Source organism: Caloenas nicobarica, chromosome 2 (genome assembly GCF_036013445.1).
Source record: "Caloenas nicobarica isolate bCalNic1 chromosome 2, bCalNic1.hap1, whole genome shotgun sequence".
Taxonomy (NCBI): domain Eukaryota; kingdom Metazoa; phylum Chordata; class Aves; order Columbiformes; family Columbidae; genus Caloenas; species Caloenas nicobarica.
Window position 1 is genome coordinate 66,337,061 of NC_088246.1, and position 20,183 is coordinate 66,357,243.

The following is a 20,183-nucleotide window of genomic DNA, read 5'->3' on the forward strand; positions in this document are numbered from 1 at the left end:
GCTTCAGCATGACCTTTCTTAGGTCATGCTGTATATTTTTTTTAATGTACTTATTCTCAAAGATAAGGGCAGTTCCTGCTTAGATTTTGTGACACCTCATTGTTAATAGTTGTTGAGAAGGCATTCTCTTGAACTGATTTGTCAAAAAACCCACGTCTAATATTGGGTATAAAGTAAAATTCACTCTCGTAATCTTGTTCTTCATTGAAGATATTTGAAGACAAACATCTAGCCTAATGAATCCATATTATAACTGACTGGTAGACTGAATGTATACTTTAAGTCATAGCAATCTAAGAGGTTTTGTGTTTGTGCAGAGTCGATATAACCAAGCAAAGTTAAGCATACACGATAGAAACCTGAAGGTTGCTGCCGTTGTAGAGAGTTTGGAGCGAGAAATGGAATTGCTGTGTCTCACTGGAGTAGAAGATCAGCTGCAAGCAGATGTTAGACCAACTTTAGAGATGCTAAGAAATGCTGGAATAAAGGTACTAAATACATACTGCTGACACAATAGGTTGTTTTTTATTAATTTTTTTAACAAGACTTGAATTAACGTTTGTCTATAATCAGGTTCATTCAAAGTAAGAAATATGCCAAGTCCTAAGCACATTCTGGGCATGAACTACCGGAAACAAGCAAGACATTGTGTGCAAAGTTGCGTTGTCCACAAGTTTCAGTGATCTTAAGCTTACTTCTGGAGGAGAATTACCAAAGGATAAATGTATGGGACTCCCAGTCATTTACCCCCTGACTGTCTACGGTACACTGTCCTAGCTGACGCAAAATGAGTTTGGCACAGGTTTCATATGATAATGTTTTCAGGCTTGGCACTCATGAGAAGTCTCAGCAAAGATCAAAGGGTGAATTGTTTGAACTATAATTCAGAACTGCCTTTGGAGTTTGTTTAAGTCCTGTTAAAGGGACAATGTCAAAAGCTTTGCACAAAAGTTTGTGCAGGGGCAGGCTATGCTAGAGAGCTATCAGTTGCACATTTAGAAGTAATGCATTTGAGAGAGTTTGGAGTAAAAATATGAACAACATCTGAGGCAAGTGGGCAAGATTATAGACATTTTTCTTGATGCAGAGTGTCAAACTCTTTGTACAGAAGAGGTGTTTTGACTTTGCATTGAGTAAACTGAATCAGATAGAATGTTTCTTTTAGCCTGAGAAGGAGTGTAAGCATGCAAGTATGGGGAAATCTCCCTTTACATGAGAGAAGAGCAGGAATACATGGTGCCTTGGGACAAATGATGAACCAGTTGAGAATGTATGGGTTAGAATTAGTGAGCAGACCAATGCAGCTAACATTATGGTGACTGTCCACTACAGACTGCCTGATCAAGAAGTAGTAGAAAAGGCTTTCTTCAGACAACTGGAAGAAGCCTCACATTTGCATGTGCCAGTCCTTGTACTGATCTTTAACCACCCCAGTGTCTGCTAGAAGGGTAACGCAGGGGGAACGCAAGCAAATGAGAATTTTGGAGTGCAGTGACAATAATTCCCTGATACAGGCGACTGAGGAATCAAAAAGGAGAGATGTTCTACTAGTCCTCATACTAACAAACAAGGAGGAATTAGGGATGTGAATGCTGATTGAGAGGATGGCCTTGGCCACCCACAGTAGTTGTGGGAGGGTGAAGTTCAGCAGGCTCAGGAGGATATTAATGTCTATAAATACCTTAAGGGGGGGTGCAAAGAGGACAAAGCCAGGGCCTCTTTCCAGTGGTGCACAGTGAAAGCCTAAGAGGCAATGGATACAAACTGAAAAAAGAAAATTTCACTTGAATATAAGAAGAAATTTTTTTACTGGGAGTGTATTCGAACACTGGAATAAGTCTTCCAGAGAGTTTGTGGAGTCTCTATCCTTGGAGATGTTCGTAACTGTATGGACGTGGTCCTGAGCAGCGTGCTGTAGTTGACCCTGCTTTGAGCAGGGAAATTGTAATACATAATCTCCAGAGGCCCTTTCCCATGTCTGCTATTTTGTTATTCTGTTTTTTAATTCATCCCTGCTCCCCAAAGGCTTTCAGGTGAATCAGCTGGTAATGGAGTGGTGTGCACAATTAGAAAAATATATATGGATTAAAGCCTTATGATTATATCAAATTTCTTTTTAATATGGTGTGACTATTGCAAAGTACTTATACACTAAGTACTTTATGTGTAGTATTTTCTTGTTTCCTCTTGACATTTCTTCTATATGTGGTCACTTCTGACTGTTAGGTATATCTGGATTGATATGTCCTGCTACAAATAGGTATAGAACAGTGCGACAATTTTTAGGTTGTTTGGATTGGAGTTTTTTAATGATTTCAGAGCATTAAAACTGTTTTGGCTTTAATTACAACCAACATTATAGTAGGCTGGAAACACAAAAGTAGCTGTAGGTAGGTCATAAAATTATAGATGACTCTGTCACTGATGAGAAAACATCTTTTGTCCATTTGTTGACCCACATGGACACTAATGAAAAGGATCTTACCTGAGATGTACAGGAAAAGAGGGAGACAGAGGCTTACAGTTTAATAAAATTAAATGGTTGACTTAGTAACTGTCCAGTAGTAACTCCTGCAGCTTAAATCATCTTCCTGTGTGGTCTGTTCTGTTTGATCCTGGGACTAATGGTATTTCATCGAGAGATCCTTCAGCTTCCTTGGTGTTAAGGGGCTGAGGGAAAGGGAACTGCCTCATTTTAAGAACAGATGGATCCTCAACCTTATTCCTTAAAGTTTAATGTCTTCCTCGCGGTTCTGTGTGGTCAGTGGGCAGGATCTCTTTGGAGCTTTGAGACTGTAACTCTTCCTCCAGGATCTGCTGTCCCATCGCTTGGCTGCTGCTTTCTGATAGTTTCTCACTGGGGTCACAGACTGCTGTGTCACATAATTTTGCTGACAAATGTTCTTTCTCCTGTAGCTGTCTGCATCCTCACTCTTTTGATCAAGGTAGTATCAGGGCCATAGGGAAAGGCTTTTATGCTTTCTCTGCTGTTCAGCTAACACCAGTGGGTTTCCCCAGAGTTTCGTCTTGTCTTCGTGTAAATTGAGACATTGGCGCTTGTGAGAAGGGAAGGGGAATGGAGCTGCCTGAAGTAAAGACAGTTTTCTGCTTTGTGTGTTACTGCAGTAAAAAACTGCTCATTAATTTTAGTTTAAAATGCATTTATCAGTGTATTTTCTCTGGTAATATAATCCCAAAAGGTACCAGGAAAAGGTTGGAGAGAGATGTCATTTAGATTTTGAGAATGGACATGTTAATGTCCAATGGACTAAACTTTTACATTATTTTCCAGATATGGATGTTAACAGGAGATAAACTGGAGACAGCAACTTGCATTGCGAAAAGTTCTCACTTAGTGTCTAGAACTCAAGATATTCACATTTTCAGACCTGTAAGTATAATTCCAACTTTTTTGTTGGTTCATTAAAGGACAGCTAATAACAATGTTGCTTTATTTGCTTAGTAGTTGGCTGCTTGTTGAAAATCGATGGTTTATTGTGCTGAGTGTCATAATAATGGTTGAGTGGTACTTAGGTCATTATTCAGGGATGTAGAATTACAAAGCATTGCTTTTCTGTAAGGGAGTTTGTTTCTAGATTTTGGTATGCAAGAGAAATGTTTGTAGCCGTGTTAAGGTGACCCAGGTTCAACAAGTATTTTACCCTTTTCACTTACATGGTGGACAGACATAGTAAAGGCACCTCTGAATAATGATGGAGAGGGGTCTATACGAGGTGCTGAGCCAGTAGGAAAGTGTCCAGGAATTTAGGCTATCTGAATGTGGTTCTTGCTTGTTTTAGCATTTTCATTAATAGAACTCTTTAGATTCAAGCAGGATTAATCCTGAATTAAACTGTGATGCGAACGTCCTCAAATCAGTATGAGAAAATTTGATTTTTTTCTTTTTTGTATATCATGATGTATATTTGCCTTTTATTTACAGACTGTTTAAGATAGTTGTTAGAAAGATGAACTGAATATGTTCTTATATACATTTTGGTTATATTTGCATAGCATCAGCTCTGCTGAAGTCAAACAAAAATAGGTTTTCTAAATGTTGATTGATGCTCTGTCATCAGACATATGTCTGTGTTTGTTCTAAATGAAGCACTTGCACCTACAGAAATAATTATATGAATATAATTTACATGTAAATGTAGGTTCTTCTGAAGCATCAGACTGGCAAATTAGGCCCTGCAGACTACTATTTGCAATTAAATTATTAATGCTTCTGATAAAACTTAGATCAATTTTTGTTGACCTTTCCATGTTGTAACACCGCAAATTAAGTCTTCCTGAACAAAATCTATTTAGTTGAGTCAGACTTTTATTTTCATTACCTCGACTGGTAATAAGAGATCAGCATAAAACTGTGTTAACTTAGAGTATGCAGAGTTTTAAATTAGTTAGAAAATGGATTTATACAGAATTATTTCTGTGGCTGTATTTGTTGCAAAGAAATAACAACTGGATTAATGTAACAAAATACCAGCCACTTTAATGCTTCTATTTTAGTTATAAATTAGTAAATAAAAAATTATTTACTACTTTGGCTTCTCAAAAAATGCATTTTGATTTTAATGCTCTTTCTTTTAATTCTTAGAATCAGCTTCTTTATTTTGTATTGAAATTAACTGATACATTGTTCTAGAGGTTCTTACAAATAAAAAAATAGCTCTGTTAAGTGAAAGGTAGAACAGAGAGGCAATTACCACCCAGCCGTGTGCGCCAAGTGCTGACATGTCCTAATTGCTTTAATGCAAACAGGTTATAATAGACCAATGTAATCTGGGGTTCCTAACAGTTGGCAGACAAGGAGCTTTCTCTTTACATATTTAATTGTGGGAAAAGAGGAGAAAAAAATTCTGAATTAGGGCATGTGCACGGGTTTTTCTGTTTGCAGGTGCTTTTTAATATAACTCAGTTATGTGTAGTAGTAGAGCCCTTCTGGAGAGAGAAAAATCTTTGCACTGCATCTGATTCTGGGTAGTAGTGGGCGAAAGACAAAACTTCAGGTTCATTTTAAAAAGACTCATATATTTTAGAAGTTACTTAATCAAGGTGCTGATAGAGCCAAATTAGAGGTGTAATCAGAGTTTTTGTTTTACTCTATTCTTGGAACTTTGTGTTGCATGATAGCTTAAAAATGCATTGAACTTTTATTGAAAAAAAGCAAACAAACAAAACACAAACAAAACTGCCAGTCTCTTCAAAATCTGATTATAATTAAAATTTTTCATGTTCTGTGTTCTAGCTCAAAACCTTCCAAAATCCATTTGGTAACCTTTGACTATTTTTTGCATTTCACAGCAGGACCTTTCTGAGACAATAATTATGTAAATTAAAAAAATCTATGATGTTATTTTGTATTATGCCACTTGATCCTGCTTGCACACTCATGTAAGGTCCGAAAGGATTAGTAGTAGTGAGCATTTTTATGTGCCTTTTGAAATCTGTGTCTACTTACCCAAACTGAAGCAACTATTAATGTGAACATTTTGCATGATTCTAACATATTTTACTGGTTAAATAAAAGTGTTGAGGTTTGCTTGGGTTTTTTTGTTTGGTGGTTTTTTTTCCTTTCCCCTAGCCCTGCCAAAATAGAAAGACTCAGGTCAGCTTGAACTTAAGTTATTTCAGCATCATTAATTTTTTAGCCCTGGTCTACTTGGTTGAAGAACCAGTTAAGCTGACTAGATAGATTTTTCTTGTTTGAGGATTACTTTTTCACTCCATAAGATTTGAGGCTTGTGGTCACATCCCATGGGTATTGGGTTTGCACTGGGATGGAACACGTGTTGAAGAACCAAGGCCTTCTGAGTATGAGTTCTCAAAAGCTGATTTATTTAGGCAGCTGGGTTTTTTTTAAGAGCATAACAATCTTTTAAGTCAATGGGATTTTTTTAATTGAAGGTTACCACTCGAGGAGAGGCTCACTTAGAACTAAATGCCTTTAGGAGGAAGCATGACTGTGCCTTGGTGATATCTGGGGACTCACTTGAGGTAAGAACTTGGTTTCTGTCAAATTACACTTATCTATATGCTTATGCTCAAAAAGTGAAGTATCAGTGTCTTCATGCTCTTAAAGGTTTGTCCAATGTTTGCCCATACTTTTAAGTTATGCTTAGAGATACTTCTGTTTTTCACTGAGTGCTAGTTAGAGGATATGTGTTCTAAATGGACAAATATTATTGGTTCTCTGGTCTCCTGTATGGTAACAGAATGGGATTTGTAAGCAGTGTGCTTTAGTTTTGTGTCTTCTCTTAGCCCCAAAACATCTTGGCTCTCTAAATGAAAGAGAATGTCAGTTTAAAATAATAAAGCCAAAGTTAGGAGAATGTGGCTTTTTCTTCTCCCAGATGGATGTTCTGCAAGCAAAACTTCATAAAAGGATTATTTATACTGTGTTTTTGTGTTAGACTGCATGTAGTAATATTTAATTGTAAGTAAATGCAAGTGTATTTTTTTCCTTAGGTTTGTCTGAAGTATTATGAGCATGAATTTGTAGAGTTGGCTTGTCAGTGTCCTGCTGTAGTGTGCTGCCGATGTTCTCCCACCCAAAAAGCTCATATTGTGAAACTGTTACAGCACCACACTGGAAAACGCACATGTGCAATAGGTAACTGTTGGTATGATCTTCATTTGCAGTAGCAAAAATCTGTAATAAGCAGTAGATGGCACCATTGAGAAATAGTTGAAACAAAACCAAGAAGAGTTCTTTAGCAACAGCCAAGCGTTATGTAGCTGTAGCAGAAAATGCCTTTCCATGAGAAAGGTGTGGTTATCTTCTTTATTCCGGTGGAAAAAGTCTTGATTGCTGAAGTAATTAATCATAATCCATAGATTAATTGTAACAATTTAAAGGTATATAAGGGATTTCTGAAATATTGTAAGGCCAGGAGAGTAAAACCTCTGAAGAACTGAATATTGCAGTGACATTTTCCAGGTGATGGAGGAAATGATGTCAGCATGATCCAAGCAGCAGACTGTGGAATTGGAATTGAAGGCAAGGTAATGTTAACAGTTTCATTGTCAAATACGTGCCACATAGTAGTATACTAACATGAGATTAGAAGCTCTATTCTTAAATGGTAGTGAATTGGTCATTTCTAATTAAAGTATGCTGTAAGATGATTAAAATACTTCATCTTCAAACTAATATTTTCTTTTCATGTCCTCTGCTTTATGTTTTTAAATACAAAAAGCAAGAAAAGCAGAAAACACTTCAGTTATTTCTGTGTAGAACTTACCTGAAAGAAGCTGGATAGGTGATTAAATGTATTTGTTACAGCCACTGTCTTAGGATGTGCACAAAAAATGTTCTTGTGTGTCTTGTTGCGGGTTTGATTTCTGAAGCAGGAGCAAACTTGGCTGAACATTAATTGTCACTTAGAATTTTGAAATTTGAAACACATCTTTTATACTCGTTTTCACGTTTGAAATATTTTTGGTTTGTTCTAGGAGGGAAAACAAGCTTCCCTAGCAGCTGACTTTTCTATCACACAGTTTAAACACATAGGTAGGCTGCTGATGGTACACGGTCGAAACAGTTACAAAAGATCAGCAGCACTTGGTCAATTTGTCATGCACCGAGGCCTTATTATTTCAACTATGCAGGTATTTAAAACTTGGTTTTCTGAGTAGTTAAAACCACTATGTCTGTCTTTGGAATTTCACAAAATCTTAATTGACCAGTATTGTTATTTTTTGTCTTTATTGTAATGTGTTGTATATAGAATTATATTAAATATATATAATTATCTGCTTTTGTAGGCTGTATTTTCATCAGTCTTCTATTTTGCGTCTGTTCCCTTGTACCAAGGATTCCTAATGGTAGGGTAAGTCAAAACCAACAGTTATGATCTCTGGTAATAAATATATTAAACTAACTTTTAAAATAATATCATGCAGTTGACGTCTGCCACATTTTTCACACATTTATCATTGATATGTTACCAAAACCTGGCACGAGTCTACAAAGAAAAGTCAAACTAGGTTGAATGTGCACTATGTGAGGGGAGAAGCCTCATTATTCGTTCTCTAAAGAGAGGGATCTGCAGAGCCTTAGAAGGTACCATATAACCTTTTTCAGATATGGGGTGAAAACAGTAGAGGAAATCTCCCAAACCGATGTCAGCTGTTCCACAGATTGTCAAACAAGCCTCAGTGAGAATCACAGATATTTCTGTTAAAAGTAGAGCTGAAGCTACTGGCTGTGACATTGTCTCTGAGAGAGCACTACCCAAGTCCACTGCATGGGTTTTCCTTCAGGTGAATGGATGTGGGATTAGGAGCACCCTGGTCTTGTTGCAGAAGCTGCTTTGGTAATATGATTCCCCAAGTCATACAGCTGAGAGATGTGCATATACTCATGTGTGTCCCTGCTCTCTGCCCCTTCTGGCCTAAGAGCTTCTTTTTATACTCCTTGTAAACAATAACAGCTTAGATTAACAGTAACTTAAATCAGTCTGATTACACCAGACCCTACAGAGGCAGGCAGTAGACCTCTCCAAAATGCTTGTAAATTGCTGTGTACATATGAAAGTATACATCTGGCATGTGCGTGTACACAGCTGTTAAGCCTTTTGTTCATCCACCTACCTATACCGTGATGTTTCAAATATAGTACTTCTTTTTTTCTTTAGTTTTCATGCCATCATCTGTGGATGACTTGAAATGTCAGGTCCTTGAACTGGTTGTCCAAAGTGCGAGTGCCAAGGGAGTATGGTAATAGGTGATAAACTTTGGGGATATATGTAGAAGAAAAAAATACATTTACTGGTTTTGAATGTATAAAAGCTCTGTAACTTCTCAAAACTGGCAGATCTCAGAAGCAGAAGAGCAGGTTGCAGTTGTAGAGCTGTACTGGTAAGCTGCCTCAGGACTGTGTAGAAGAACCAGTTTAATTCCACTTACGTAAAAAGAATAATTGAACTCAACACATCAGTTTAAAATCATATCATACAAGAATGTCAATTTATGTGCTTTCCTTTCACCTAGGTATGCAACCATATATACTATGTTTCCAGTCTTCTCTCTAGTATTGGATCAGGATGTCAAGCCAGAAATGGCACTGCTATATCCAGAACTTTATAAGGATCTCACAAAGGTATGAATGTCTTCAATGCTCAGATATGAAGAAATGCTGAAAACTCTGGTGTGCAAAACTGGGAATTCTTACAGTCACTTTCTTAATGTATTCCATACAAGACGGATGCACAACTAACGTAATGTAGAATTTTGTACTATGAAAATAATACATGGTACAAAATGTTCCACTTGATTTTATTAATACATTTGTTAAATCAGCAGTGGTTGGACTGAAATAATTCAAACATGAAGGTACGTTGATGTAAAAGTTTCTTTCAGCATGGCCCCAGAATCTCTGACCTGTAGTTAGTTATGCTTACTGTTTCACAGCTTCTTTTTTTTTCTTTTTAACTGGTAGATTAATTTATAGTTTCTGTTTGCCTTTTATTTTCTTCCCCTGGGCCCCCAGGAATCGCTACTGGCCCCTTCAAAGGCTGGCTTTCTTTAAATAACAGATATTGATAACTGAAATATTGTAACTGACTCAGCCGTAGACACTGCTTTCTGCATGTTTGCACATATCTGCAAGCAAAAAAAGTGTATAATTTCTTTACCCACAAAAGTGAAACAAATCTCAAGACTCATAAGTTTCTCTAAGTTTTTCAAAAATACTTCTGCTCCATCTTAATCTGTCAGCTAGGAAAGTTATGATCCAAGGCAGAAGCAGATAGTCTTTTTAGGGATAGTAGATTTGTTCAAGATGTGTCTAAAAGTTTAAAAGTAGACTGTAGACAAAGAGGGTGTAAACTTTGTCTTTTTAGTTGTGTTAAATTAGCTAATAGTTATGTTAGTTTAGGAGAATTTTTTTTCATCTCTTGGAGACCTTGATTCTCTCTTTCTCTTCTTCAGAATCTTAGAAGTTTCTTTGTGAGATTTCAGCCTATGATTAATCTCCAGAAAGCATGGCCTCACACCTGCTACAGGCAGTTGTAAGCTTGCCTATGGAAACCTGTTGATGGAACTTGGAAGCATCTTATTTCCAAAGAGAGAAGTTAACCTGTGCTCTGAAACTGCTCAGGATGAGTAGATGAATACAGGCTAAATTTTTGTTTAGGCTTAAATGACAGTTCTTGGAGATGCTGAATCACTGGCTTGCCCAGCTTATATTGCACCTATATGAATATTAAATAAGTAGAACCCAAATAATTCTCTTCAGAAGACAAAAAAAAAAATAATGTAGAGAAACGGGAGAGTACAGTTCAGTGCATTATGTGGTTCAGAAGATGATTAGGGAATTATTATGGATGATTAGTACAAAAAGTTATTTATGTGTTTTACACAGACCACATTTGACTTTACTATTAGAAACTAATCTTATTGTGAGTGTTTATTACAACACTTTATGATCATGCTGCCTTACTCATGACACTATGAAGCCTACATATTTCTGCACATAATTTTTCGAATTATGGACTCTAAATACAAATCTCTACCAATGCTATTCAGCTAGTGTTATTCAAACACTTGTTGACATGGACTATAATTGTATTCCTAGGAGTTGGTTTCTTTTCTGGGATATGCTAATGATGAAAATGCTTTTTAGATTTTAAAAATAATAAGATACTTTGGCACAAATCATTGGCAGACTCCTGCTCCAGTGCAAGAAGAGGAAAAAATTAGCAAGGTTCAGAGAGACAGGTGCGGCCACATACCCTGAAGGACACACTGATCCAGTATTACTGTTTCTGTAGCTCCTATGGAATTACAGCTAGAATATATATATATTTCTAAGATTTGGAAGTACAAGTAGGAGGGCTCCCTCCTTTAATCTGAAAATGATTCACAGCCTGTTGTGCAGCATACCCTAGAGGCGCAGGAGTGACTTGCCCCTTCTAGTTCCATAAAGATGAACCAAAACTCAAGCTCATTCTTATTTTACAAATCTCACTGTGAGCTGTGCTTTAAGGTGGAAGCAGTGTCCAGTACTCAAAGGAAAATGGGCAGGCACTCAAAGGAGAAAAATAATGTAACTTTCTTTGTGCTTGTATGATACGTTCAGTGTGTCACCAACATTCTAGACTATATACAGAATTATGAAAATGTCTTTAGCACCTTGCCATGAACTCTGTCTGCCCAAGAATATGTTTTAGCCTCCACTGAACTAATAGAGTCAACTCATCACTTTCTACAGCAGTGAAGCACATTTCTTTATAAAGTGCTGATTCTTCCCTGTTCTCGAGTGATCACCTCCTTCATGCCAAAATAACTGCTTTGTTTGCCATTTTATCTTTAAGTGTGTATCCTTTCAGCTCTGCAGTTCTAACATATTTCAATAGTACCCTCACAGAATGGAAGAGTCATATGCACATGTACAGCATTTATTCTTTTATTTATGCGTATGTTTCAATCTATAACATTCACAATCACAAGAAGATTTAAAATGTATTTGGTAATAGTTACTTGCTGAAAACTTATAAGAGTCATATATTTATTCGATGAATGCAAATAGTTTATCCAACATTTAGAAGTGACTAGTAACTACAGTTTTGCTCAAGGTTTAGATCAGTAGGTACAAAATACCATTTTTCTTGAAGGCTATGTTTTCGCAAAACAGACATAAAAATATTTTAAATTAAAAACAAACTAATTTTACTTTAATTATCCCTCTGAAAACCAGCCGGAGCATTGCAAGCTAAGGTATCATTGCTGTTAAACGCCTTAACTGTCCTACCTCCAAATTTAGAGTTTGTGCGATTTCTATACAAGTTTGCAATGAAGACTCATAAAAACAAGTAGAACCTTTTTAGCCTGCATCAATTCAAAGGCTGCTTATTTTACTTGTAAAATGCCTCTCTAGTGATTAGCTATTAAAAATATATGAACTGAATAGATTTATTTTTTTAAAGTTGTATGTAATTGTCGTCTCACTTGTTTCTCTTAGGGAAGATCTTTGTCATTTAAGACCTTCCTCATCTGGGTTTTAATCAGTATTTACCAAGGTAGGAGAAAGTCCTAATTTTCTGAACTTAGAATTTTTGTCTGTTATTAGCAATATTGTTTTTCAGCTGCAAATTGAATTCCCAAAGCTTAACATTTCTTCAGCAGTTTTATATATTGCTTTCCTTTTATCTCGTAAATCGATATTCCTGTAGTGCGCCAGGCCTATTCAAAACATGGCATGGACTGGTATTTGTATTGATGCATGTCACCTAAAAAAGGACGTGTTTTTAATTAAATGCTAATCCAGAAAAATTTTAATGAGTGCTTATCACATTGCGTATATTTACACAGTAGTTTTCTTTCATGAAAATGACAGCAGTACTGTTGAAGTAATCTGAATTATGTAACCAGTTAAAAGTAATTACACTTTCAACAATATCTCATTTATTTGTAGCACTTGACAAAATGAGGTTAATTAACACTTCAGCAGATATATTGCACTAAAAGGTGTTTAATTTTCTAATAGTTTTATTTCTTTACAGCTTTACTTTGGTTGTTTAATTTCACATGCACAACGTACAGTAAATATCACTTCTTTTAGAATGATCAATGTTGTTACCTTACAAAAATAACACTGGGCAGGTTTTTGTAGTGAGCAACCAAATGTTCAGTGTGCAGTTGTAAAAACTGGTACACTGAAATTTCATTCCTTGGTGTGGTGTTAACTTTGTGTACCTTTCCTAGGTGGTATTCTGATGTATGGAGCCCTGCTGCTTTTTGAATCTGAATTTGTACATGTCGTTGCCATTTCTTTCACTGCCCTCATCTTGACTGAGCTCTTGATGGTTGCACTCACCATACGAACATGGCACTGGTTAATGGTGGTGGCTGAATTCCTCAGTCTTGGCTGCTATGTGGCCTCTCTTGCATTTCTAAATGAATACTTTGGTGAGTAATAGTAGAAGTATTTTAGCAAAGAACTGTGCTTTATATTTTTTCCTTTTTTTTTTTTTTTGTTAAGAATAGGTGATGTTACGCATTGTGAAATACAGCTTTCTCCATAAGAAATGACTGAGTTGAAATTAGGTTTAGTTAACGTTGGGTTAAAATATTCTCTTGTCCTTTTCTCGTAGAATTTGAACAACCTTTATTCCTGTTAGTATGATTTAACTGGATGATAAATTTTAGTCAAACTGCACATGCTTTTCCCATCCTTGATCTAATCTTGACAGTCCCAACTGCGTACCTTAAATTGACTTTGAGCTTTATACTATTGAAATGGATATGATTTCTAAAAATCAGGATCATTCACTGAGCTGGTGAATAATTAATTATGCCAGACCAACTGGACCTCATTAGATCTAAGCCACGAGCTTGGAAGTGCTGAAGTATTGCTAGAGGGTGAGGCAGAAGGCTATTAGTATAGATACTTTACATAAGAATCATTGTTTCATAGTTATATTAAGCTTTTATTAAGCTTGCTTTGCTTTAAATTGCAGTATGCCACTACTGTTTCTTAAGGTTCTGATTGTTCATAATTCACAACATGAAAGAACGGGTTTTAACTGCAGATCTTAACAGTCAAGGATCTGAGCATCAAAATAATACGTTTCTTCTTATACCAAATTATACTTCAGTAAAAACAGCTGTCGCAGTCTCTCTGTTTTCCAGGAGATGATGAGTAAGAAGTTGCCCTTCTTCAATTGTCACTTGTCATAGCAGAACTAAATGTTATATGGTAGTTTCTAGGAGCCTCATAGCTCTGCTTTCACCCTCTCATGTCCCAAGTGTTCAGTAAAACAGTAAATGCTTCACTGCCTGTCCAAGGTGTTCTGTTACTTCCCAAATTTCTCAGGAGCCAAATTTTAATGAAGAAACAACACTGCTGGGCTTGGTAGAGTGTTTGTTAGAATACTTTTTTCTTTTGTCTGACACTGATGCACAGACTCTTAGATAGAGATTATTGGATTAATTCCTGAATCTCCACAGCCAGATTACACATGAAAGGAACAAGCAAGAACAGATACAGGTACTGGCTCTTCTGTCCAAACTTCCAGGGACTTCATAAAGCAGAACTTGCCGTTGCACCTTTGTAAGTCTTTAGTATTGCTGACAGCTGGTCCTTCCATCCTCTGTAGGTGCTGCTCAGTGAGAAGCACCTTTAGGTGGTGTTCATAGATGTGTAAAAACTGCAGGGACCTTGTTTCCTGCAAACCTTTCTGTGAGGGCAAGTGCTTTACTATCCTCGTGCATTCGCTTCACAAGTTCAGCAACTGAGTACATCAATGGTTGCACAGCTTCTTGCAGCCTGGGAACTTCTGTATTTTTCATCATTAAGAGTACTGAAAAGGCTGACATTTCAGGGGCTTTTGTAAAGATGTATTTTATTCATTAGTTAATCTGAAAAAAATGCATTTCAGTCTCACTTCTGCTTAATGCTTTACTCCTATTTAGGCTCTCACATTGTAACTGAGGGGAAGAACCCTTTTTTTGTGCATGTCATGTAGTATAAACCTAAGTGAAGGTTTACAGTTCAAGGTATAGATCAACTGCCATGTATCAGGGAAAACAATCCAGTCCAGTAGTGCTTGACTTCATCTGCAAATAAACTGTTTCTTCCAATGATGTTACTTACAAGCATCATCTCTTCCTAAAGAAATTATATCACAAGTATGACAAGGCACTCAAATTAGAAAGACAAAAATATTTGATACTGCTCTACAGCTGTGACTCATGGAAGTACATAAGTTCTTAGGTTTCTGAGCCTATTAGGCCTTATTAGGCATGTCTCTACAATATGTTACATAGGCTTTTAGTATGTTTAAACAGGCTTAGCCTAAAACCATATAATAAGTTTATACGTTGAAATCTAGTATACAAAGTATTTTAATGAGTAAAGTTGGAGCAGTAAAGCATTTCTTTACTGCATTTTCTGAATTGAATTTTCATTCACATTAAAACAGTTCTGATCAAGTTGTTTATACAGTAAATTATACGTTATAAGAAAACTGCCTACCTACTTACAACCTTCAAACATGACCAAATATAAAATCTCTGTATTTTCAAAATGGTTTGGTTAAATTGATGTTTAAAATGTTCTCATTGTCATGTGAAAGGCAATAATATTCCAGTTAATGCTACTAACATCTTTTAATTCCTTTTTGTGTATCTAACCTGTTTGTTGGGGTGTTTTTCTCACGTAACTTTCGTATTGTCTGTAAATCTATCCTTTCATTTTCATTCTCCCTCTTTGTGAAACAGGTATAGGCAGAGTGTCTTTTGGAGCTTTCTTAGGTAGGTAAAGTTGAACTTTTCTTGATGTTTTTATTAAGTCTTTAAAAATTCATTAAAGAACAGGAAAATATGTAATATACACATTTGTAAATAACGGGGGGAAAGGCAAGAAAAACCAATTATTCAGGTTACCTGGGGTCTGGGATCTTTCCATGATAATTAAGTATGACCTGACCATCACGAATACGGTCTAAAAATTTCAGTAGCAAGTGCAGAGTGTCACCATTGTTAATGTTTGTCACAAAAAATGGCTTTTCAGTGTGCCTTGAGGCAATATCACTACATTGTTTTCCCTTTAAATTTTTGGGCTTTAATTTAATCTCTCAGGTTTTAAGAATCATTCAGTCTAGTTGTTGTGACTGCTTCAGAAAAAAATAATCTGAATAATAATCAGAATAAGAAGAAGATCCAAAATGGTAGCAGGATTTCTGGTTGGGAACTTGTATTATAGTGGGTAAAAATTGTTCTTACCTAGTAGAAAAATAAGTTGGCTTAACTTTTTAGTATGAGAAAGTCTTGCTTTTAAACTGAGATTCTGTTTCCCCTAAAATTACTTTGTGCTGTAAAACAGTGTAAGGACCATAAAGGAATTCTGAGTTCCTGTCTAGAGAATATAGTTGGCAAAACCAAAATGTTGAGGTTAACTTCTGTTGGTTTGTTGCCTTTTTTTTTTTTTTTTTTAATTTTGCATGATCTGGAACAATAGCATAAGCTAACAATTAAGGGAGTTTTATTGACTTCGCACTATGGAAATTCTAGTTTCTATGTTACCAGCTGCCGTAACATATTTTCCCTTTTTGTTTCTCCAGATGTTGCCTTTATCACAACTGTGACCTTCCTGTGGAAAGTGTCAGCAATCACTGTTGTAAGCTGTCTTCCACTTTACATTCTCAAGTACTTGAAGCGCAAATTTTCTCCTCCAAGTTATTCCAAGCTTACCTCGTAAAAGTAATTATATTCCTGTGGTTTTTCACTCATACCACTCTGCAAATTGCACATACACTGTGCTTTGGTGTTTATGTTGGACTATAGAAATTTTAAAAAAGTGAATAGAGCACAAAAAGAGGAAACATCTGACAGGTACAAAAACACAGAAGTACACTAACACAAGACTCAGTGATAATAAATTTTCTTCGTGTTTATTTTTCTTTTTTTACTTTCAGTTGCTATGATTATAAAATAAAACTGAATTACCTTTGATTTGACAATGCTTCTGAATGGTTTCATTGCTACTGTAAAGGATTTTTTGCTACTGTAAAGGATTTTTTCCTATTGTACTAATCTTCTGCAAGTTGATTGAAACTTTTGTTATTTATTATAATACATAGCTTCCCTTCTTTAATTATTACATAACTTTCTAATTCAAGTCCATTCCTTTAATGTTTATATATGGAAAAGTTCACTCCTCCATACTTACTATAACAAACCTGATGCCTGTAAATGCCCGTGTCTGTATTAGCAGCTGTTATTCCTCATCAGACATTGAGTAATATGCACTATTTGAACTATGTACAGATATCTGCATAGCACAGTATTACTTTAGGAGCTGTTGTCCTATTCTGTACTCTCCATTTCTGGCATCAGTAAATTACAGATCTGTGATGTTGACAGCAGTTCTTTAAATGCACATTACAGCCAGGTTGCACAAAAGCTGTTTAAAAACTAAATGATTAGTTCTGTACATAATTCCACTGCACCTATTGATCTGTACAGATATCAAAGACATGGCTGCTCAGTAAATGTTTTAAAATTCTTATTCATTTTGTATTGTAAAACTGCAAATAACGTCAAAGTACATTTCTATATATGAGAAGTCCGGTAAACCTTGTATTAGCTGATATGTTTAAATTGCCTTGTAATCTGTTTACTTAGGTTACTCAGGTGAAAGAAAATAAGATGATCACATGAACATTATGGTAGGAAAATCTATCATCTTCCAAGTTGTAAATGTTATGTTTTTATAATTTAGTTTTGGTGCAGACTTGTTTAAAAAAAAAATCAGAACGTTTTTCCTTCTTGTAAACTGTCAGAGTTGAGTATTTTTGCTGAGTTATGACACTTTACAGTGGTTGAAAGTTTGTTCCAGAAACTCATGTACTCTGGTACAATCTGAAGGGTCCAAATCTTGTGTACTTTACTGGAAAGTAGGATATATGACTTTAGTTTTCCATTGTGTTATAACTTTGCTTTCTCAAGAAGTACGTATAACAAATTTGGCATAGTCTATTAATCAGTGGAAAGGAACAGCATAATTATCCATGCTTTATTAAATATTTGTGTGTTTTTAAAAAACACTTAATATGGATGTCATTTTCATGTTCGACTGTATGCCTTTACAGCGTAATTCCTCGGTTAGTCTCTTATAACTTCGTCCTTATGCCATTATTATATTGGATGAGTAATATCTAAGTGATAAATATAACTACTTCCTGGGAGAGCAGAGGAAACTGCTGCAGAGCTATTTGGACTCCATTCCATTAATTTTTGTTTTGAAAGTTTTTCTTACTAGCTGTTTATCTGCTTTTTAAAAAATTTTTCATTCCTCATTATAAAAGCAATAAAGCCTAATTTCTACCAAATATTAATGGTGTATATACATATATTAAACTACTGAAGTAGAGTTTCTTTAAATTATGCAACATTGCAGACTAGTTTGCTCTGTCCCTCTGTAAACTCCCTTCCATGAAACCCCCACAAGATGTCACTGTTCTTGCATACCAGCAGAAGCCTTTCTTCATTTTCTGTGGTTTTGGCAAGACACTCTTGGTTTATATTTTTAGTTTAGTCCTGTGATATTTTTGTTGCTGATTTGCTTTAATTTTCTATTTTTCTCCCATGAGTGGCAATTACTTTGAATTGGTTAGGAAAAGTCACGAGTGTGCAGTTGTTCTGAAATGATGTTTTTCTTCAGACCTTTTTGTCTTATACGTTGTGAGCTTGCAACCGTATGCATAAAATTCAGTAGATAAGCAAAAGCTTAGCGTTGGTCATTCTTCATCTATACATCACATCATTGACATTAGGCAGAAAATGAGGAAAAAAAAATGAGAAATTAAACTAGCAGTATGAAAGTGATAATGTTTCCATAATACAGCTGTATGAGATATCGTGGTATCCATGTGTACAGAATTTATAGTGTACATATATTAACCCTCAGCATTAAAACTGTGAGGTTAGTGTGATAGCAAATTTATAGATCTATGCACAGATATAAGCCTTTCAAAAGTGGAGTTGATTCTCTAGAGTGCCTGCTTTCTTGGAGTATTTTCAATATACAGCAAAGATCTGGTTTCAGCTAGTACTTTATTTTACAGACTGTGGAAGTCTGATGCAGGTGACTTATCTTGCTTTTTAGGTCTGCTCACTGCAAAGTCACATATACTGGAAAAGTCTGTTTTCTGTTCTTTCATGTCACTCAGCCACAGCCCTGTAAAGGTGTAGCGCTACTATATCGCTATGGTTTACAGATAACAATATAAATGCAGAATTTAAATGTTGTGATATGACATTTCAGTAGAAAGCTTTAATGTATGGTGGATTTCAGTACAAAGTAAGCTAAGTAACATCACAATCCCTGGCTCTTAAAACAGATTAGAATGGTAACATGTCTGGTGTGCAGGTGAATAAATTATTTTGTAAGACTCTCATTCTGTTGTCATTTCACATCAGTGTATGTCAGGAGTAAGTCTGGAGCACCATATCACCTTACATAAACACAGATTTAGGCCTTGGATCTGCAAATTACACCCAGAAAGCCCTTACTTTTATCCAGTATTAAATAAATGTTTACTTTTGTGAGCTGCTATGTCAGATATGTATTTCTGAAATGATAATCATGTCTCTTTGAAAACATATTTGGAAAACTATTTCAGAATTGGGATATGACAGAGGAGCAAGAAGTGAACAGAAAGTATATCTTTACTGAAGTATTATCTGTAACAATATTGGCCTATTTGGACCATGTTTAATAAGCACGTGAGCTAAACATCTGCTAGGTTTCATATGTAGTTTGATGGGAGAACACAAGGAAAAGGAGAGAACCTGCAAAAAAAGGAGTACTGGTAATTACTACATTGGTTTCTTCGGATGCTATTCTAAACTTATGTGTTCGTGTAACTGCTGGAAAACATTTTACTACACAAGGTATTAGTTTGCAAACGAAAGCCAAAATTAAATCCTTGCATACTTAACATTAAATCTTCAGCACTTTTCCATGAATGCAAGTGTTTAGAACAGCATTTTTATGTTCAAACTGAGCTTGCTGACACATACCATCAGAATTCAGCTGTGTGGTATCTCCTGTTTTCTTCCTAAAAGTTGAGTGGTTGTCCAAAGACATGCCATTGTTTTTGTACGTACATAGGAAGTGCATGTTATTTTGATGAGCAGCATCCACTTGAGCTGACCTGTATGATAAATGTCCTCCTACCCTATGTCCACAAGAGGGTGCGAGCATGAATGTTTTTCAGTCTCCTTTTAAAACATGTCTGCAAGAAGGAGCTCTGCAGTTGGGAACCTTTTCAGACTGGACATCAGTACTGCAGGTAGTTAAGCAAAATTTTAATATTCACATACGTAGTTCAACAGCTGTTAGTCACAGGGATCAACTTCTGTAGACAAAGAGAGGATGACTTCCCTACATATTGCTCTTACTTAGGCCAATCTGATCATGTTAGAGAGTAAGCCTAAGTGGTATAGTTTCCATACTCCTCCACAAACTTATTGCTGTCTCAAGGCATTCAGATTATTTGAAGAAGAACTGACTTCAGATCTTCTGCATTCCTGGGATCATCCTGCATCCCTACACTGATGTGCACCTCTGCCTTGCTCATATAGTGTACACTAGAGGGTTACTTCATCACTGGAGGCTGAGGCTGTTCATCCATCTTTGTTTGCATATTCACCATGGGAATGATGGT

The 20,183-nt window shown here is 35.9% G+C and overlaps 1 protein-coding gene across 3 annotated transcripts in view; it reads left to right on the plus strand.

The window, feature by feature from the left end:
- Positions 1-16,465, plus strand: part of ATP9B (ATPase phospholipid transporting 9B (putative)) — a 166,264-nt gene extending 149,799 nt beyond the window's left edge. For 2 of the 3 annotated variants that reach the window (XM_065628827.1, XM_065628829.1), the window contains 12 exons: positions 318-488; positions 3,293-3,391; positions 5,914-6,003; positions 6,475-6,619; positions 6,947-7,011; positions 7,462-7,617; positions 7,774-7,838; positions 9,001-9,109; positions 11,972-12,029; positions 12,715-12,918; positions 15,232-15,264; positions 16,074-16,465. In XM_065628827.1, the coding sequence (XP_065484899.1) occupies positions 318-488; positions 3,293-3,391; positions 5,914-6,003; positions 6,475-6,619; positions 6,947-7,011; positions 7,462-7,617; positions 7,774-7,838; positions 9,001-9,109; positions 11,972-12,029; positions 12,715-12,918; positions 15,232-15,264; positions 16,074-16,210 (1,332 nt within the window). In that variant the 3' untranslated portion in view covers positions 16,211-16,465. The remainder of the gene's footprint in view (positions 1-317; positions 489-3,292; positions 3,392-5,913; positions 6,004-6,474; positions 6,620-6,946; positions 7,012-7,461; positions 7,618-7,773; positions 7,839-9,000; positions 9,110-11,971; positions 12,030-12,714; positions 12,919-15,231; positions 15,265-16,073) is intronic. The other variant, XM_065628828.1, reaches the window with a different exon arrangement.
- The last annotated feature ends 3,718 nt before the right edge of the window (positions 16,466-20,183 follow it).